The sequence below is a fragment of the Pristiophorus japonicus genome, chromosome 10 (genome assembly GCF_044704955.1).
Source record: "Pristiophorus japonicus isolate sPriJap1 chromosome 10, sPriJap1.hap1, whole genome shotgun sequence".
Lineage (NCBI taxonomy): Eukaryota > Metazoa > Chordata > Chondrichthyes > Pristiophoridae > Pristiophorus > Pristiophorus japonicus.
The window spans coordinates 177,127,449-177,147,915 of record NC_091986.1 but is presented as its reverse complement, the minus strand read 5'-3'; the positions used below and the strand labels follow the sequence as shown (position 1 = coordinate 177,147,915).

The window sequence follows — 20,467 nt, the reverse complement described above, 5'->3', positions numbered from 1 at the left end:
AATGAAAAAGAAACTAAGAGGGGCAAAGAGAAAGTATGAGAATAGATTAATGGGTAACATAAAAGCGACTCCAAAAATCTTTTATAAACTATAAATTGTAAAAGGATAATCAAAGGAAGGGTGGGGCTGACTAGGAACCAAAAAGATCTTCTTATGGATGCAGAGGGCATGGCTGAGGTACTAAATGAGTACTTTGCATTTAATTTTGCTAAAGAAGAGAATGCTGCCAATTTCACAATGTAGTAAAGGGACAGTGGCTGCGTGCGTATGAAATTAACTCGGGCAGAAAGCAGAGTGCAGTAGTAAATTGTTGTTCTTCAGTCTGAAGAGGAGTATACAGTCGTGCCCTCCAGGGGTCAGTATTCGAACCACTGCTCTTTTTGACATATATTCATGACCTCGACTTGGGTATACAGGGCATAATTTCAATGTTTGCAGATGACATGAAACGCAAATGTAATAAACAATGGGGAGGATAGTAATAAACTTCAGGTGAAATGGGCAGACACATGGCAGATGAAAGTTAACGCAGCGAAACACATTTCTGGGGTGTATGTACGCAAATCTTTGAAGGTGGCAGGACAAGTTGAGAAAGGCTGTTTAAAAAAGCATACGGGATCCTTGGCTTTATAAACAAAGGTGTAGAATATAAAAGCAAGGAAGTTATGCTAACTGTTTATAAATCACTGGTTAGGCCCCAGCTGGAATATTGTGTCGGATTCTGGGCACCACACTTTAGGAAGGATGTCAAGGTCTTAGAGGAGTGCAGAGGAGATTTACTAGAATAGTACCTGGGATGAAAGACTTCAGTTAAGTTAAGAGACTGGAGAAACTGGAATGATTCTCCTTAGAGCAGAGAAAGTTATGGGGAGATTTAATAAAGGTGCTCAAAATCAAGAAACATTTTGATAGAGTAAATAGGGAGAAACTGTTTCCAGTGGCATAAGTTTAGTTAACCACACGATGCGTATTTTACTGTACAGGGTATTGGCGAGGCCACACCTGGAGTACTGCATACAGTTTTGGTCTCCGTATTTAAGGAAGGATATACTTGCATTGGAGGCTGTTCAGAGAAGGTTCACTAGGTTGATTCCGGAGATGAGGGGGTTGACTTATGAGGATAGGTTGAGTAGGTTGGGCCTATACACATTGGAGTTCAGAAGAATAGAGGTGATCTTCTTGAAACATGTAAGATAATGAGGGGGCTCGACAAGGTGGATACAGAGAGGATATTTCCATTCATAGTAGAAACTAAAACTAGGGGACAGAGTCTTAGAATAAGGGGCGGCCCATTTAAAACTGAGATGAGGAGGAATTTCTTCTCTGAAGGTTGTAAATCTATGGAATTCTCTGCCCCAGAGAGCTGTAGAGGCTGGGTCATTGAATATATTTAAGGCGGAGAGACAGATTTTTGAGCGATAAGGGAGTAAAGGGTTATGGCGAACGGGCAGGGAAGTGGAGCTGAGTCCATGATCAGATCAGCCATGATCTTATTGAATGACGGAACAGGCTCGAGGGGCTCAATGGCCTACTCCTGCTCCTATTTCTTATATTCTTATGAAAGGCTGCTGGAAGCAGGCACGTTGGGCCAAATGGCCTCCTTCTGTGCTGTGTCATTCTATGATTGAATGATGATATTCAATAGACTAATTAATCAAATCTCACTAAGTAATTTCTGGAGTGTATCCAGTTTGCATTGCAATAAAGTACAGGAACAGAAGGACTGAACTGTACTAATTACATTATTAACATTACTGCTGGCAAAGCAGTTTAACTGCTGTTTACATTCTCTTTAAAAAGAAACCCACAACAATTACAATTTTAGAAAGAAAGAATTTCCGTTTATGTAGAGCCTTTTACGACCTCATGACATCCAAAGTGCTTTACAGTCAATGAAGTACTTTTGAACTGTAGTCATTAATGTAATGTAAGAAAATGCAGCAGTCAATGTGGGTACAACATGGTTTTAAGACATCAGTTTAAAAGACAGCACCTCTGACAGTGCAGCACTCCCTCAGAACTGAATCAGATCCAATGTTAACTCTGGGCAAGTTTTAGGTAGTGGGTTGAGTGCGAAACTCCCCCGTTGTCCCAGGAAATCCCTATTATCATCATCATCATAGGCAGTCCCTCGGAATCGAGGAAGACCTGCTTCCACTCTTAGCATGAGTTCTTAGGTGGTTGTACAGTCCAATACGGGAACCACAGTCTCTGTCACAGGTGGGACAGACAAGTGGTTGAAGGAAAGGGTGGGTGGGGAGTCTGGCTTGCTGCGCGCCCCTTCCGCTGCCTGCGCTTGATTTCTGCATGCTCTCGACGACGAGACTCAAGGAGCTCAGCGCCCTCCCGGATGCACTTCCTGGTCTTTGGCCAGGACTCCCAGGTGTCAGTGGGGATGTCACACTTTATCAGCGAGGATTTGAGGGTGTCCTTGTAACGTTTCCACTGCCCACCTTTGGCTCGTTTGCCATGGACGAGTTCCGAGTAGAACGCTTGCTTTGGGAGTCTCATGTCTGGCATGCGAACTATGTGGCCTGCCCACTATGTGGCCTGCCCAGCGGAGCTGATCAAATGTGGTCAGTGCTTCAATGCTGGGGATGTTGGCCTGGTCGAGGACGCTAACGTTGGTGCGTCTGTCCTCCCAGGGGATTTGTAGGATCTTGCAGAGACATCGTTGGTGATATTTCTCCAGCGACTTGAGGTGTCTACTATACATGGTCCACGTCGCTGAGCCATACAGGAGGGCGGGTATTACCACGGCCCTGTAGACCATGAGCTTGGTGACAGTTTTGAGGGCCTGGTCTTCAAGCACACTTTTCCACAGACAGCGGAAGACTGCACTGGAGGCGGTGTTGGATCTTGTCATCAATGTCTGCTCTTGTTGATAGGCTCCTGAGATAAGGGAAGTGGTCCACGTTGTCCAGGGCCGCGCCGTGGATCTTGACCTGCACCTGGGCAGGACCGGAACCAATGTCCTAGGGGGAGTGTTTGCTAGTGCTGTTGGGGAGGATTTAAACTAATATGGCAGGGGGATGGGAACCAATGCAGGGAGACAGAGGGAAACAAAAAGGAGGCAAAAGCAAAAGACAGAAAGGAGATGAAGAAAAGTGGAGGGCGGAGAAACCCAAGGCAAAGAACAAAAAGGGCCACTGTACAGCAAAATTCTAAAAGGACAAAGAGTGTTAAAAAAACAAGCCTGAAGGCTTTGTGTCTTAATGCAAGGAGTATCCGCAATAAAGTGGATGAATTAATTGTGCAAATAGATGTTAATAAATATGATGTGATTGGGATTACGGAGACGTGGCTCCAGGGTGACCAAGGCTGGGAACTCAACATTCAGGGGTATTCAACATTCAGGAAGGATAGAATAAAAGGAAAAGGAGGTGGGGTAGCATTGTTGTTTAAAGAGGAGATTAATGCAATAGTTCGGAAGGACATTAGCTTGGATGATGTGGAATCTATATGGGTAGAGCTGCAGAACACCAAAGGGCAAAAAACGTTAGTAGGAGTTGTGTACAGACCTCCAAACAGTAATAGGGATGTTGGGGAGGGCATCAAACAGGAAATTAGGGGTGCATGCAATAAAGGTGTAGCAGTTATAATGGGTGACTTTAATATGCACATAGATTGGGCTAGCCAAACTGGAAGCAATACGGTGGAGGAGGATTTCCTGGAGTGCATAAGGGATGGTTTTCTAGACCAATATGTTGAGGAACCAACTCGGGGGGAGGCCATCTTAGACTGGGTGTTGTGTAATGAGAGAGGATTAATTAGCAATCCCATTGTGCGAGGCCCCTTGGGGAAGAGTGACCATAATATGGTGGAATTCTGCATTAGGATGGAGAATGAAACAGTAAATTCAGAGACCATGGTCCAGAACTTAAAGAAGGGTAACTTTGAAGGTATGAGGCGTGAATTGGCTAGGATAGATTGGCGAATGATACTTTGGGGGTTGACTGTGGATGGGCAATGGCAGACATTTAGAGACCGCATGGATGAATTACAACAATTGTACATTCCTGTCTGGCATAAAAATAAAAAAGGGAAGGTGGCTCAACCGTGGCTATCAAGGGAAATCAGGGATAGTATTAAAGCCAAGGAAGTGGCATACAAATTGGCCAGAAATAGCAGCGAACCTGGGGACTGGGAGAAATTTAGAACTCAGCAGAGGAGGACAAAGGGTTTGATTAGGGCAGGGAAAATGGAGTACGAGAAGAAGCTTGCAGGGAACATTAAGGTGGATTGCAAAAGTTTCTATAGGTATGTAAAGAGAAAAAGGTTAGTAAAGACAAACGTAGGTCCCCTGCAGTCAGAATCAGGGGAAGTCATAACGGGGAACAAAGAAATGGCAGACCAATTGAACAAGTACTTTGGTTCGGTATTCACTAAGGAGGATACAAACAACCTTCCGGATATAAAAGGGGTCAGAGGGTCTAGTAAGGAGGGGGAACTGAGGGAAATCTTTATTAGTCGGGAAATTGTGTTGGGGAAATTGATGGGATTGAAGGCCGATAAATCCCCAGGGCCTGATGGACTGCATCCCAGAGTACTTAAGGAGGTGGCCTTGGAAATAGCGGATGCATTGACAGTCATTTTCCAACATTCCATTGACTCTGGATCAGTTCCTATGGAGTGGAGGGTAGCCAATGTAACCCCACTTTTTTAAAAAAGGAGGGAGAGAGAAAACAGGGAATTATAGACCGGTCAGCCTGACCTCAGTAGTGGGTAAAATGATGGAATCAATTATTAAGGATGTCATAGCAGTGCATCTGGAAAATGGTGACATGATAGGTCCAAGTCAGCATGGATTTGTGAAAGGGAAATCATGCTTGACAAATCTTCTGGAATTTTTTGAGGATGTTTCCAGTAAAGTGGACAAAGGAGAATCAGTTGATGTGGTATATTTGGACTTTCAGAAGGCTTTCGACAAGGTCCCACACAAGAGATTAATGTGCAAAGTTAAAGCACATGGGATTGGGGGTAGTGTGTTGACGTGGATTGAGAACTGGTTGTCAGACAGGAAGCAAAGAGTAGGAGTAAACGGGTACTTTTCAGAATGGCAGGCAGTGACTAGTGGGGTGCCGCAAGGTTCTGTGCTGGGGCCCCAGCTGTTTACATTGTACATTAATGATTTAGACAAGGGGATTAAATGCAGTATCTCCAAATTTGCGGATGACACTAAGTTGGGTGGCAGTGTGAGCTGCGAGGAGGATGCTATTAGGCTGCAGAGTGACTTGGATAGGTTAGGTGAGTGGGCAAATGCATGGCAGATGAAGTATAATGTGGATAAATGTGAGGTTATCCACTTTGGTGGTAAAAACAGAGAGACAGACTATTATCTGAATGGTGACAGATTAGGAAAAGGGAAGGTGCAACGAGACCTGGGTGTCATGGTACATCAGTCATTGAAGGTTAGCATGCAGGTACAGCAGGCGGTTAAGAAAGCAAATGGCATGTTGGCCTTCATAGCGAGGGGATTTGAATACAGGGGCAGGGAGGTGTTGCTACAGTTGTACAGGGCCTTGGTGAGGCCACACCTGGAGTATTGTGTACAGTTTTGGTCTCCTAACTTGAGGAAGGACATTCTTGCTATTGAGGGAGTGCAGCGAAGATTCACCAGACTGATTCCCGGGATGGCGGAACTGACCTATCAAGAAAGACTGGATCAACTGGGCTTGTATTCACTGGAGTTCAGAAGAATGAGAGGGGACCTCATAGAAACGTTTAAAATTCTGACGGGTTTAGACAGGTTAGATGCAGGAAGAATGTTCCCAATGTTGGGGAAGTCCAGAACCAGGGGTCACAGTCTGAGGATAAGGGGTAAGCCATTTAGGACCGAGATGAGGAGAAACTTCTTCACCCAGAGAGTGGTGAACCTGTGGAATTCTCTACCACAGAAAGTAGTTGAGGCCAATTCACTAAATATATTCAAAAGGGAGTTAGATGAAGTCCTTACTACTCGGGGGATCAAGGGTTATGGTGAGAAAGCAGGAAGGGGGTACTGAAGTTTCATGTTCAGCCATGAACTCATTGAATGGCAGTGCAGGCTAGAAGGGCTGAATGGCCTGCTCCTGCACCTATTTTCTATGTTTCTATGTCTGGGGGGCAGTGCTATGCGGCGAGGACAGGCTGGTGGAGGAAATAGAGCTGGGTTATTTAACGCCTCATTTCCCATCTGATTTACTGAGCCGCTATCTTCGGTCGGTCAGCCAGAGCCCATTTAAAGTGGAAATTCACCATCAGGCAGGAAGAGAAGTAGCTGAAATTGTTAGCTGTAGGAGCATCATCCCCAGGACCTAGATCCAATGTAGTAAGCACTTCAATAATCTCACACGAGTAGCAAGGGTAAGCATAGCTCTTTGTTTCCCCATCTCTATCAATAACACAGGGCAATAGTCCCCGGGCCCAGCTGACAGCAGGTCCTTTTGGATCAGGCATCGTAGGTCAGTGTGGCGTCCTCCTGCACTTCTACTCCGAAAAGTAACTCTTGGCCTATAGACACTGTCGCTGGGTAAGGCTTTCTACGAGCAAGCTTCCCTCATCTGTCTTCTAAGAGGTACAGCTGATGCTTGTCCTTGTTCTTCAGGCTGCTGCTGCTGCTCCTCTTCCTCCAGCGGTTCATCCAACCAAAGAAGTTAAGCAAAAACAGCAGCCAGTAAGTGCTTAATAAGGGAAGGTAAGGGGAAAGACTCAAAGAAGCAAATTGGAAGCACAAAACTGGTTTGGAAATACACAACTTACAATTGCACACAGATCCTAATGACCTAAGTGTTGAAGGTACCTTTGAATGATCTCCCATTCATCTCAGTCAGTTTGTGAAACTAAAAGTGAGCGTATTTGCCACGAGACCAGGCTTCTGGGCGGGGTCCAAATTACATCATTGGGCCACTTTTTGCTTTTATTCAAGAGGCACCTGCTTCTTTCCGGCAGGCTGCGTTCACGACCTGAATCATCACAGTAAAAGTGGCGGTTGGTGGATTTCTGACGGGAATGAAGCAGTAAGTCATTTTTAGCAGTTTTAATCGCTCATCCGACCCTTTCCCGCTGGGCGGGTTGAGTTAAAATAGTCCCTAAAGTGTCAACTTGGATTATGTGCTTGTCTCTGGAGTGGATATTAAACCTACGGCCTTTTGACTCAGAGTCAAGAGTGCTACCACTGAGCCAAATGTAAAGTTATTTGCAGATGTATCCTTTAGAGTACATATGAAAATAACTTTAATATCTAAAACCACTTTCTGGAGTTGCTGTGGCATTTGCACTTCAATAAAGGCAAGTGCTATTCGCCTCACCGTTACGTTAACAGCAATTTTTGGGCCCTTAAGTAGAAAGGCTGCTGTTACTGCTGCTGCTGCTCTTCCTCCAATGGTTCATCCAACCAAAGCAGTGAAGCAAAAGCAGCAGCCATGGTAAGCAGTGAGTGCTTAATAAGGGAAGGTAAGGGGAAAAACTCAAAAAAACGTAACTGTTACAAGTATGGAGTCTCATTCCTTCAGGTTTTAATTGTTGTCGGAGATTATTTTAAAAATTCAATATTTATTTTTACGTTTTAATTGTCTCTTTTTTTTCTCCCTCTCTTAATCCAATCTTTCTTTCCCTCTCTTTATTTCTCTCTCTGTACGTAATTTGACATTGAATTCACCATTCTCACTTACTTTTCCTTGTTCAGACCTTCTGTTTATTTCACAATCCTTCAATCTGGTTAAAGAGATACCCAGATGCCTGTTCACTCAGATCACAGATGCCCTGTAGAGGGCACCACGCCATTTCCATCTCTCACTTCCAGCAACTTGCCGCACAAAATATCAGAGAGGAAGGGCAAATCTAACTAACGGCAGGTGTCATTCGTTGACCAGTTACAGGAATTTTTGAGCCATTGTTTACATCATGTTACACTAAGAATGGTGCAATGTCACTAAAAACTTTAAACAAGAGCGTAGCTCTGTGGTTAACTAAAATCAATGATAACTACTTCGAAGTATCATAGATTCATGAATCATGCAGCACAGAAGGAGGCCATTCAGCCCATCATACTTGTGCTGGGTCTTTGAAAGAGCTAACCAATTAGTACCACTCCCATGCTCTTTTCCCATAGCCTTGCAATTTTTTTCCTTTTCAAATATATACCAATTCCTTTTTCAAAGTTGTTATTAAATCAGCTTCCACCACCCTTTCAAATGGTGCATTCCAATATCTTACCAACTCAAATAGATACCTACTTGGGTTAGTTTTAATTTTCAGCATTATCCATGTTAGGGGGCCCTCTGTATTTCACTTCTCATTAGTAAACTAACATGCTGGAGTAATGTCAGTAAAGGGGAACTCCTTACTGCACACTTGCTCCATATCTTTGGTGTTAGTAAGATTGGTCTCTTTCATAAAGTATAATCTAGTAGAAACTGTAAAAAAAAGACACAGGTTAATTGATCTCAAGCAGGGCAGCAGTGTGACATAATTGTCTTAGTGTCCTGGAACCAGCATGGCGGCCTTGATCTGTGTGAGAACACCAGCGGAAAGCATAACAGGCAAGCAGCGAGCGGCCCTGGAACCAGCCTGACCGCATACCACTTCAGGGAGCAGCGCGAACTGGTGCAGGAAAAGGACGTCTTGGAGGAGGGCGACTGGATTGGACGTCACCATAATCCAGATTGCTGATTGGAGCGTGGGCAGGTACAGCAGGAGCGGCGAGAGATTGCAGAGCGATGTGATTGGCGCCTAGCTGAGACGAGGGCCCTGGGGCAGCACAGGCCAGCCCACACTGCGATGTGTGCACACTCGGTCCGTGCAGCAGAGCTGGTCTCCAGTTGTCTTGGTTAATCCTTGACACTGGACCAAGACCTAGCTCTGTCAAGCCCGTGTGGTGGCTGGTGTGCAACGGCCACCACATGTTTAAAAAAAATCCACACACCGGTATCTCCCACCTTCAACATGTAATTCGGGACCTGGAATATCAGCTCCTTCATTGAAACACCTGTGAACTCATCGCTTTTTGGTGTGGAAGCAAGCCATCCTCGATACGAGGGACCGTCTAAGAAGAAGTGTCACCCAGCTAAGTGAGAGTTCCTTCTCCTGATCACTATCCGATGAGCTCTGCTGGAAAGTGTGGATGTCTAGATATCTGATGAGGACAGGATCAACATTAGCTATGATACAATCACAGTTGAATGGTCTATCAATATTGAGTGTCTGGGAGTCTTAAGTTCACACCTGAAAATAAGCAATAATAAGAATAAAACCGGATGGACCACCCGGCGTCGACCTCGGCACCTGCTTCAGATACAAAGACGGCACACCCAGCCCAGTTGATCCTGCAAAGTTCTCCTCACTAACATCTGGGGACTTGTGCTAAAATTGGGAGAGGTGTCCCACAAACTAGTAAAGAAAGACTTTTATTTATGTAGCACCTTTCATGACCACCGGACATCTCAAAACACTTTACAGCCAATGAAATACTGTTGGAGTGTAGTCACTGTTGTAATGTGGGAAACGCGGAGATAACTCCCCTGTTCTTCGAGATAGTGCCATGGGATCTTTTACATCCACCTGAGAGAGCAGATAGGGCCTCAGTTGAATGTCTCATCTGAAAGACAGCATCTCCGACAATGCAACACTCCCTCAGCACTGCACTGGAGTGTCAGCCTAGTTAATGTGCTCAAGTCCCTGGAATGGGACTTGAAGCCACAATTTTCTGACTCAGAGGCAAATGTGCGACCCATTGAGCCATAGCTGACATTGGTCAAGCAACAGCCTGACATAGTCACACTTACAGAATCATACCTTTCTGCCAATGTCCCAGACTCCACCATCACTATCACTGGGTATGATCTGTTCCACTGGCAGGATGAGGTGAATGATCAGCCATGATCGTATTGAATGGTGGTGCAGGCTCGAAGGACCGAATGGCCTATTCCTGCACCTCTTTTCTATGTTTCTATGACAGAACCACCTAAGGTGGCAGCACAGTGGTATACAGTTGGGAGGGAGTGGTCCTGGGAGTCCTCAACATTGATTCCAGACCCCATGAAGTCTCATGGCTTCCTGTCAAGCATGGGCAAGAAAACTCCCTGCTGACTACCACTTAACACCCTCCATCAGCTGTTGAATCAGTACACCTCCATGTTGAACATCACTTGAAAGAAGCATTGAAGGTAGCAAGGGCACAGAATGTACTATCGGTGGGGGCCTTCAATGTCCATCACCAAGAGTGGCTTGATAGCACGACTACTGACCGAGCTGGCCGAATCCTGAAGGACATAGCTGCCAGACTGGACCTGCGGCAGGTGGTGAGAGAACCAACACGAGGGAAAAAAACTACTTGACCTCGTCCTCACCAATTTACTTATTGCAAATGCAACTGTCCATGACAACATTGGTAGCAGTGATCACCGCACAATCCTTGTGCAGGCAAAGTCCCGTCTTCACACTGAAGACAACCTCCATTGTGTGGTGTGGCACTACCACCATGCGAAATGGGATAGATTCAGAACAGATCTAGCAGCTCAAAACTGGGTATCCATGAGGCGCTGTGGGCCATCAGCAGAATTATATTTCACCAGAATCTGTAACCACCTGGCCCAGGCTACCATTACCATCAAGCCAGGGCACCAACCCTGGTTCAATGAAGAGTGCAGAAGAGCATGCTAAGAGCAGCACCAGGCATACCTAAAAATGAGGTGCCAAACTGGGGAAGCGGATACACAGGACAACATGCATGCAAAACAGAGGAAGCAGCATGCTATAGATGGAGCTAAGCGATACCACAATCAACGGATCAGATCAAAGCTCTGCAGCCTTGCCTCATCCAGACGTGAATGGTGGTGGACAATTAAACAATTAACAGGAGGAGGAAGCTCCATGAATATCCCCATCCTCACTGATGACAGAGCCCAGCAGGCGAGTGCAAAAGATAAGGCTGAAACATTTCCAATCATTTTCAGCCAGAAGTGCCGAGTGGATAATTCCAATCGGCCTCCTTCTGAGGTCCCCACCACCACAGAAGCCAGTCTTCAGCCAATTCGATTCACTTCACATGACAAAGAAATGGCTATGGGCCCCGACAACATCCCGGCTTTCGTGCTGATGACTTGTGCTCCAAAACTAGCCGTACCTCAAGCCAAACTGTTCCAGTACAGCTGCAACACTGGCTTCTACCCAACAATCTGAAAAACTGCCCAGGTATGCCGTGTCCACAAAAAGCAGGACAAATCCAATCCAGTTAATTACTGCCCCATCAGTCTACTCTCAATCATCAGCAAAGTGATGGAAGGTGCCATAGACAGAGCTATCAAGCGGAACTTACCAATAACCTGCTCACCGATACTCAGTTTGGTTTCTGCCAGGACCACTTGGCTCCAGACCTTAGTACAGCCTTGGTCCAAACATGGACAAAAGTGCTGAATTCCAGAGGTGAGATGAGAGTCACTGCCCTAAACAACAAGGCAGCATTTGACCAAGTGTGGCATCAAGGAGCTCTCGTAAAATTGAAGTCAATGGGAATCGGGGGCAAACTCCCCAGTGGCTGGAGTCATATCTAGTACAAAGGAAGATGGTTACTGCACAAGATAAAAGTTCACGGGGTTGGGGTTAATATATTAGCATGGATAGAGGATTGGCTAACGAACAGAAAAGGGAGTCAGGATAAATGGTTCATTCTCGGGTTGGCAATCAGTAACCAGTGGAGTGCCGCAGGGATCAGTGCTGGGACCCCAACTATTTGCAATCTATATTAACGACTTGGAAGAAGGGACTGAGTGTAACATAGCCAAGTTTGCTGATGATACAAAGATGGGAGGAAAAGCAATGTGTGAGGAGGACACACAAAATCTGCAAAAGGACATAGACAGGCTAAGTGAATGGGCAAAAATTTGGCAGATGGAATATAGGGCCCAAGTTTCCACATGATTTGCGCCTGATTTTTAGGAGCAACTGGTGGAGAATGGACTATCTTAGAAATCGCAATTCTCCACATTTTTTTTTCTGCAGTTCTAGTCAGTTAGAACAGTTTCACTTTGGAACAGAATTTTTTCTTCAAAAGGGGGCATGTCCGGCCACTGACGCCTGATTTCAAAGTTTCCACAGTGAAAACGTACTCCAAACTAACTTAGAATGGAGCAAGTGAAGATTTTTGTAGAACTGAAAAAACCTTGTCTACACATGAAAAAATCAGGCGCAGGTTACAAATTAGGCGTCCAGAACGAGGAGGGGGGGGAAGGGAAGTCATTAAATTCTATAATAAATCCTTATTTATACTTATACAAATATTATACAAATCAATCCAACCTGAATAAAAATTTATAAGCCAAGAAAAGATTAAATAAACCATCTTCCTACCTGTGTGAAAGTGCTTCAGCCAGGGAGAATGCTGCAGGAAGCCTCACAAGTTGAGGCAGCCGTTCGTTCCCGCGGGGGGGGAGGCGCGGAAGGAGGCAGCCGTTCGTTCCCGCAGCGGGGGGGGAGGGGGGAGGGGGGAGGAGGAAGCCGTTCCCGACGGCGGGGGGGGGGGGGGGGGAGGAGACAGAGACAGTGAGAAGGCTGCAGGAAGCCTCACAAGTTCAGCAGCCATTTCCCGACGGCAGAGGGGGGGAGGCCGTCGGGAAACGACGGCCTCAACTTTCTGAGGCTTCCTGCAGCCTTCTCACTGCTGCAAGAAGCCTCAGTGCTGATGTGCTGATGGCAATGTGCTTTTATTAAAAAATGTTCAAAAATTAAACAGCTACAAAGAACTACAAAAATGGCCAAGTGCCAATGTTTCCTTCACACTGCGCGTGCGCGAACGCTCCAACGCGCACGCGCAGGGTTGCCGGCAGGAAAAAAACTAATTTAAATAGTACCCGCCCCCTCCCACTTACAAAATCGGCGCGAATGGTAGGCTCCTCCCCCCGGGCGCCGCGCCAAGCAGACATGGAGCTGCAGGGTGCTCCAGAATCGCGCGTTTTGTTTCCGGCGCCGTTTACGGCGCGAAAAACGGGCGCCCAGCTCGGAGTGGCACCCGTTTTTTATCGTGTGGAAACTTGGGGCCATAATGTTGGAAAGTGTGAGGTCATGCAATTTGGCAGAAAAAAATCAAAGAGCAAGTATTATTTAAATGGAGAAAGATTGCAAAGTGCTGCAGTACAGCGGGATCTGGGGGTACTTGTGCATGAAACACAAGGTTAGTATGCAGGTACAGCAAGTGATCAGGAAGGCCAATGGAATCTTGGCTTTTATTGCAAAGGGGATGGAGTATAAAAGCAGGGAACTCTTGCTGCAGTTGTACAGGGTATTGGTGAGGCCACACCTGGAATACTGCGTGGAGTTTTGGTTTCCATATTTACAAAAGCACATGGGATTGGGGGTAGTGTGCTGACATGGATTGAGAACTGGTTGTCAGACAGGAAGCAAAGAGTAGGAGTAAATGGGGACTTTTCAGAATGGCAGGCAGTGACTAGTGGGGTACCGCAAGGTTCTGTGCTGGGGCCCCAGCTGTTTACACTGTACATTAATGATTTAGACGAGGGGATTAAATGTAGTATCTCCAAATTTACGGATGACACTAAGTTGGGTGGCAGTGTGAGCTGCAAGGAGGATTCTATGAGGCTGCAGAGCGACTTGGATAGGTTAGGTGAGTGGGCAAATGCATGGCAGATGAAGTATAATGTGGATAAATGTGAGGTTATCCACTTTGGTGGTAAAAACAGAGAGACAGACTATTATCTGAATGGTGACAGATTAGGAAAAGGGCAGGTGCAAAGAGACCTGGGTGTCATGGTACATCAGTCATTGAAGGTTGGCATGCAGGTACAGCAGGCGGTTAAGAAAGCAAATAGCATGTTGGCCTTCATAGCGAGGGGATTTGAGTACAAGGGCAGGGAGGTGTTGCTACAATTGTACAGGGCCTTGGTGAGGCCACACCTGGAGTATTGTGTACAGTTTTGGTCTCCTAACCTGAGGAAGGACATTCTTGCTATTGAGGGAGTGCAGCGAAGGTTCACCAGACTGATTCCCGGGATGGCGGGACTGACCTATCAAGAATGACTGGATCAACTGGGCTTGTATTCACTGGAGTTCAGAAGAATGAGAGGGGACCTCATAGAAACGTTTAAAATTCTGACGGGGTTAGACAGGTTAGATGCAGGAAGAATGTTCCCAATGTTGGGGAAGTCCAGAACCAGGGGACACAGTCTAAGGATAAGGGGGAAGCCATTTAGGACCGAGATGAGGAGGAATTTCTTCACCCAGAGAGTGGTGAACCTGTGGAATTCTCTACCACAGAAAGTTGTTGAGGCCAATTCACTAAATATATTCAAAAAGGAGTTAGATGAAGTCCTTACTACTAGGGGAATCAAGGGGTATGGTGAGAAAGCAGGAATGGGGTACTGAAGTTGCATGTTCAGCCATGAACTCATTGAATGGCGGTGCAGGCTAGAAGGGCCGAATGGCCTACTCCTGCACCTATTTTCTATGTTTCTATGTTTCTATGTTTCTATATACTTGCTTTGGAGGCAGTTCAGAGAAGGATCACAAGGTTGATTCCGGAGATGACTTATGAGGAAAGGTTGAGTAGGTTGGGCATCTACGCATTGGAATTCAGAAAAATGAGAGGTGATCTTATCGAAACGTATAAGATTATGAGGAGGCTTGACAAGGTGGATGCAGAGAGGTTGTTTCCACTGATAGGGGAGACGAGAACTAGTCGGCATGGTCTTAGAATAAGGGGCCGCCCATTTGAAACTGAGATGAGGAGAAATTTCTTCTCTCAGAGGATTGTGGATCTGTGGAATTCGCTGCCTCAGAGAGCTGTGGAAGCTGGGACATTTACTTTAAGACAGATATAGACAGTTTCTTAAACGATAAGGGAATAAGGGATTATCGAGAGCGGGCAGGGAAGTGGACCTGAGTCCATGATCGGATCAGCCATGATAGTGTTGAATGGCGGAACAGATTCGAGGGGCTGTATGGTCTACTCCTGATTCTATTTTTTAGGTTCTTATGTTGTGGTAGTTGGAGGTCAAGCATCTCGGCCCCAGGACATCGCTGCAGGAGTTCCTTAGGGCAGTGATCGTCAATGACCTTCCCTCCAACATAAGGCCAGAAGTGGGGATGTTCGCAGATGATTGCACAGTGTTCAGTTCCATTCGCAACTCCTCAGAAAATGAAGCAGTCCACGCCCGCATGCAGCAAGACCTGGACGACATTCAGGCTTGGGCTGATAAGTGGCAAGTAACATTCGTGCCACACAAGTACCAGACAATGACCATCCCCAACAAGCGAGAGTCGAACTACCTACCCTTGATATTCAACGGCATTACCATCACTGAATTTTCCACCATCGATATCCTGGGGGTCACCATTGACCAGATACTTAACTGAACGGCACATTAATACTGTGGCAACAAGAGAGGGTCAGAGGCTGGGTATTCTGCGGAAAGTATCCCACATCCTGACTGCGCAGATTTTTTCCACCATTTTCAAGGCACAAGTCAGGAGTGTGATGGAATACTCTCCACTTGTTGGGATGAGTGCTGCTCCAACAATCCTCAAGAGGTTCGACACCATCCAGGACAAAGCAGCCCGCTTGATTGGCACCCCATCCACCACCTTCAACATTCACTCCCTCCATCACCGGCGCACCGTGGCTACCGTCTATACGATGCATTGCAACTTGCCACGGCTTTTTTGGTAGCACCTCCCAAACCCGCGACCTCTACTACCTAGAAGGACAGGTCTGTAGGTGCATGGGAACACCATCACTTACAAATTCCCCTCCAAGTTAAGCATCATCCTGACTTGGAAATATATCGCCGTTCTGTCATTGTCGCTAGGTCAAAATCCTGGAACTTCCTCCCTAACAGCACTCTGGGAGTACCTTCACCACAAGGACTGCAGCGGTTCAAGAAGGTGGCTCAGCATCATCATCTCTAGGGCAATTAAGGATTGGCAATAAATGCTGACCTTGCCAGTGATGACCATATCCTGGAATGAATTAAAAATGTAATAAAAAACAATATAACCCACCCAAACAAAAGGCAAAAAACCATTGCAAATCTGAAAGCAAAACAGAAAATGCTGGAAACAGTCAGCAGGTGAGTCAGTGTCTGTGGAGAAAGCAGATGAGTTAATGTTTCAGGCATAGACCCTTCATTAAAACTACCTACATGTAGTTACCTTCTTTTGAATGTAGGTTTTCAATATTTTAAAACCATGTGTAGTGCCACTGATGGCAAAATAATGAAATCTCCCTGAGAATGATGTTTAATGTATATTTAGTATAGCAACCACAGCTTCCTCTGCTGATATATTGAATGTTAAAAATACTGGAAGAATGCACATATTGGCAGGGGAATATTGTTCCTGATAATTAGGAAAAAAAGTAATAAAAATAAATCAGTAATAGCTGTTTTTATTGCATTTCTTTAAAAAAATAAACATAAAGGCTATCTGGCATAGGCTGGGGACTCTTACAGATTGCACACTTATGCTGAGTGGAATCTGTGTCTCTTGTTTAGGGATTTGCATTGTGTATGGTGCAGTAGAGAAATCTAACATTCTGTTTTTAGTGAAGTTTTGTAGCTGTGATGGTGAAAGATAAGAGTTAGCAACCCAAAAATTCAAATGCACAGAAAATGAAATAAAATCTAGAAACCGCAATGGGGTAGATATTCAACTTGCTACCCAAGCATAAAACAACTGGTGTGGATTGGCCGCCCATTATAGCAACAGCCTGATTTTCCTTTACATTGAAATCAATGGGAAGGAAACTCGAGAGGTTTCTATATACATGTCTGTTGTCTGTACGGTTATGATAGAATCTACCTGACTTATTTATTCTTCTTTACTCTACAGGTGATGTGCCTTCAGGATTTTTTTGGTGATGATGACATTTTTGTTGCCTGTGGTCCTGAGAAGTTCCGCTATGCACAGGATGACTTCTCACTGGATGAAAATGGTAAGTTTCTTTTGGCATATATACTGAAGCTTTAATAAAATAAACAAAATGCTAGGTTATATTGTCAGAAAAACAGAGCACAAGTCCAAGATTGTGGCAGTAGCTGTGCATAATAACTGTATCTCCAAAAAACATTACTCATCCAAAGGAATGCAGAAGGGAGAAGGTAGACAGAAAGAACCAGAGTTATTTGTTTCATAAAAACAGAAAATCCTGGAAATCTTAGCATGTCCAGCAGCATCTGTGGCGAGAAACAGAGTTAACGTTTCAGGTCTGTGACCCTTTGTCAGAACTGGAAAAGTTCGAGATGTAATAGATTCATAAGGAAATGCAGGGGTAGTGAAAGGGGGAGGGGAGGAAAGAACAAAAGGGAAGGTCTGTGCTAGGGTGAAAGGTAGAAGAGATTTAAGAGACAAAAGGAATGCTGGGTAAAAATTAGATGGTAATGGCACAAGTTAAGAAACAAAAGATGAGTCTAGAGGGGTGTGAATGGCAGAATCATTGCCAGCTGCCATGTGAAAGAGAAAAAAAAATGAGCTGTGTGTAAAAAAAAAATGGAGGAAAGGAAAATTGTATTTGTTTAATGGTATTTATTAATGACACATATAGCTGTTGTTCAATGGCACAATTATTTCTTTGCACAAGATACAGTCACAATTCATTCAGCTAACTGAAAAGTGTGACTTCATTTTCAAGTCCTAACTCATAAGCTGTACTTATTGTTCCTTTAAATAACTATGTGCCTACTAAGTCTGTTCATGATGTTTTCAGCAATATTTTTTAAATCCCCATTATTTGAAATATTTTTCATGTCTTGATACACAATAAATTTGCCATGAAACATAAATCATGCTGCTACACTTGATTTGTTTTTCTCAATTTGCCCCCACCCAAAGGTATTTACTCATTCTGGCACAGAATTTTACAGGAACTGATGTCCCTTTCATATAATCACCTTGCCCAAGTGACTATTCTTTGGTCTGGGCTTTCGGTTGTCTATAGCCTCAGTTAGCGGTCAGAGGGGGTGTTAATGCGAGCATTAGAGCTTAGTGACCGGGCGCGCAGCTTTTAGCGCCCCGACGGAAAATTCATTAGAGGCTCACCAGGGGTGCAAACCATTAGCGCCTGGTTGCTGACGATCACTCTGATCATGGCGTATTCTTGGTGCAATGTGCACACTTGGGCCCCAGTCGGTAAATTCGGTGTGTGCGCCTCATTGAGCGCCTGCCAATAACAACGTCTGGAAAAAAAAAGTCGGTATAGGCTTGGAGTCGTTAACTGGTGGCTACTTAAAGGGATGAGGGAGCGCTTCCCTCGGAGGTCACAGTCAGTGCAACGTTTACACAGAGCACAGTGCATGAGCTTCCGTGTTTGCAGCGGCAGACATACATAACAGAATAGGTTGAAATCAAGTGATTTTGAAAACTTTAATGGGGGCATTACTATGTTGCGCCTTTAAGACTTGGCTTTTCCCGGGATCTGATGTGGAGTTCCGCGCATGCGCAATAGGTCTGCAAAATGTACCGACCAAATTTTTGTTATCGCCCCCCCCCCCCCCAGCTCTGATGTGCAGCAGTTGATTTATCGCTCCTGTCAGCTCTTCGACCGATTCTGATGAATTTCTGGGTGGGTTGCACAAACTTTCAAGGTGCTAAAAGTACTGCTCCGTGTAGATTAATGCCACAGCAGAGGCGCAACCGAATTTCTCCTCCTTTATGTGTAAGTGTAGATAATAAGGTGATATTATGTTTTGAAACCAAGCCTTGCCCTGCCCTCACCCGATTTCCACCTTACAGCAGGGGTTTCTGGCTAGCAATTAGAGGCAGGGAAGTTTTATTGATTCTTTTCCTAACCTGGGAATGCCAAGGTGAAGAGTAGAGCCCGCAATACTAACTTGGCTTAGCTCAGCTATCTCAGAAAGTACTAGTGCTCAACCGAGGACTTTCCTGGTCTGTATCTCGGTATCAATTCCTGAGCTATCAGGGATACCCTCATACATCCCTCGAGCCAAAATTCTACAGGAGTTCCTCTGATCTCCCACCGTAGCTCTGGCGGAAGACTGGCGGGATCCCCACCAAAACGGTGAAGACCTGTTTTTGGTGGGTTTCCAAATTTTTCCAGGAGTTTCCTCTTTGCCTTGCAAGGGGTATAACCTCTGTCTGACCTTTACAAGGCAAATGATGCTGATGCAGCATGCATGCAATGACAAGGTGTTACATTACCTCCTGCTAAAATCTTTTGCCATCATCGGCAGGCAGCAGAATTAACGAAAGGAAAAGAAAACCACGTACCTTTTAGCATCTATATACATTAGCAGTTTTCAACATTTGTTTCTAGTTTGCCTAACTATGGGGGCAGTGCCTCATCCCCTTCCACCTACAGCTGTTTGTATTGCATCTGATGTGTTTTTAACCTATTGGGGCTTATTTTGGGTCAGTACTAGTCTTACTGCTCCATATCAAATGATGACATCTGGTCTTAATTTGATAACCCACAAATGCAGGTCAGCAGCAGTTGCTGCTTGCTCCAAATTTTCTGATATTAGAATTGGAACAATGGTAATGAATTCAAACCAGCCTTCAAAAATGTAAATTTCAGTATTTTAAAACATATCTTACAATATATGGCTGGAGTCTCATCTTCAATGTGACAGGACGCCAAGTAGATCAAATCACAGCAACTGGAGAGTCTTTTAAAATCCTGCCTATATTTCAGCGGTTCGGCAGACTTTCTTTCATTCCCTTTCTCTCAGAGGTATTCCACCTTTCCGACATGAAAGGCCTGAATACCATCAGCAGAAAATTTGCATGTGATGATTCGTGCTTGATGTCTGATTTTGAAAAATAGCTGACCTGGAAAACACAACTATTTGATATCATCAGTAAGCTGTCCAGCTCATCAGCCCAAAAATAGCTCCTGATTTCTTAAGTGAGGAAACTTTAGCTTTAATTTTTAATATTTTGCACAATTTATCCATCATCTTCATTTTTAGGAAGTAAAGGATGATAGCACATACGTTTTATGTTTCAGAAAATAATGAGTAGAGTAAATAAAGTAAAAGCTTGGTGATCTGGTTTCTGCAACATAAGATTTAAGAATTTCTCACTTGGTTCACAGAATAAAATGGAATGAATGTTGAGCCAGTTTTGTTTTTCAGTAGCAAAGTTAGCTGATTTATATGGTGGGAAAGTGTAAAGGATATAATTAAAATTCGCCAGATGGAGTGAGCTGGAGTTGAGATTTAACGAATAGTGATTTATAAGATAGGAACTAATAGAGTTTATCTACAGCATAAATCCAATTGATGGAGCAAGCTCAATGTCTGACCTTTTTTTGCAACTTCTAAAGTTTGCATCTGAACTGCTCTAAAAATAAGGCATCGAATTGAGGTAATTGACATCAGAAAACAGAAATCAGAAAATAGTTGAGCACAATTTACCAAATTCAGCAGTTCAGAGAAGTTGAAGTATATTGCAAAAAATAGTCTTTCAAACTGGTGTCCATAGGTATTTGAAGTAATCAGAATCCTATTCAACTAGGGCTGGG

The 20,467-nt window shown here is 44.7% G+C and overlaps 1 protein-coding gene across 4 annotated transcripts in view; it reads left to right on the top strand.

Annotated features, from left to right (window-relative positions):
• Positions 1–20,467, top strand: part of dclk1a (doublecortin-like kinase 1a) — a 448,638-nt gene that overhangs the window by 239,070 nt on the left and 189,101 nt on the right. For all 4 annotated transcript variants that reach the window (XM_070891561.1, XM_070891563.1, XM_070891562.1 and 1 more), the window contains one exon: positions 16,819–16,921. In XM_070891561.1, coding sequence (XP_070747662.1) covers positions 16,819–16,921 — 103 coding nt within the window. The remainder of the gene's footprint in view (positions 1–16,818; positions 16,922–20,467) is intronic.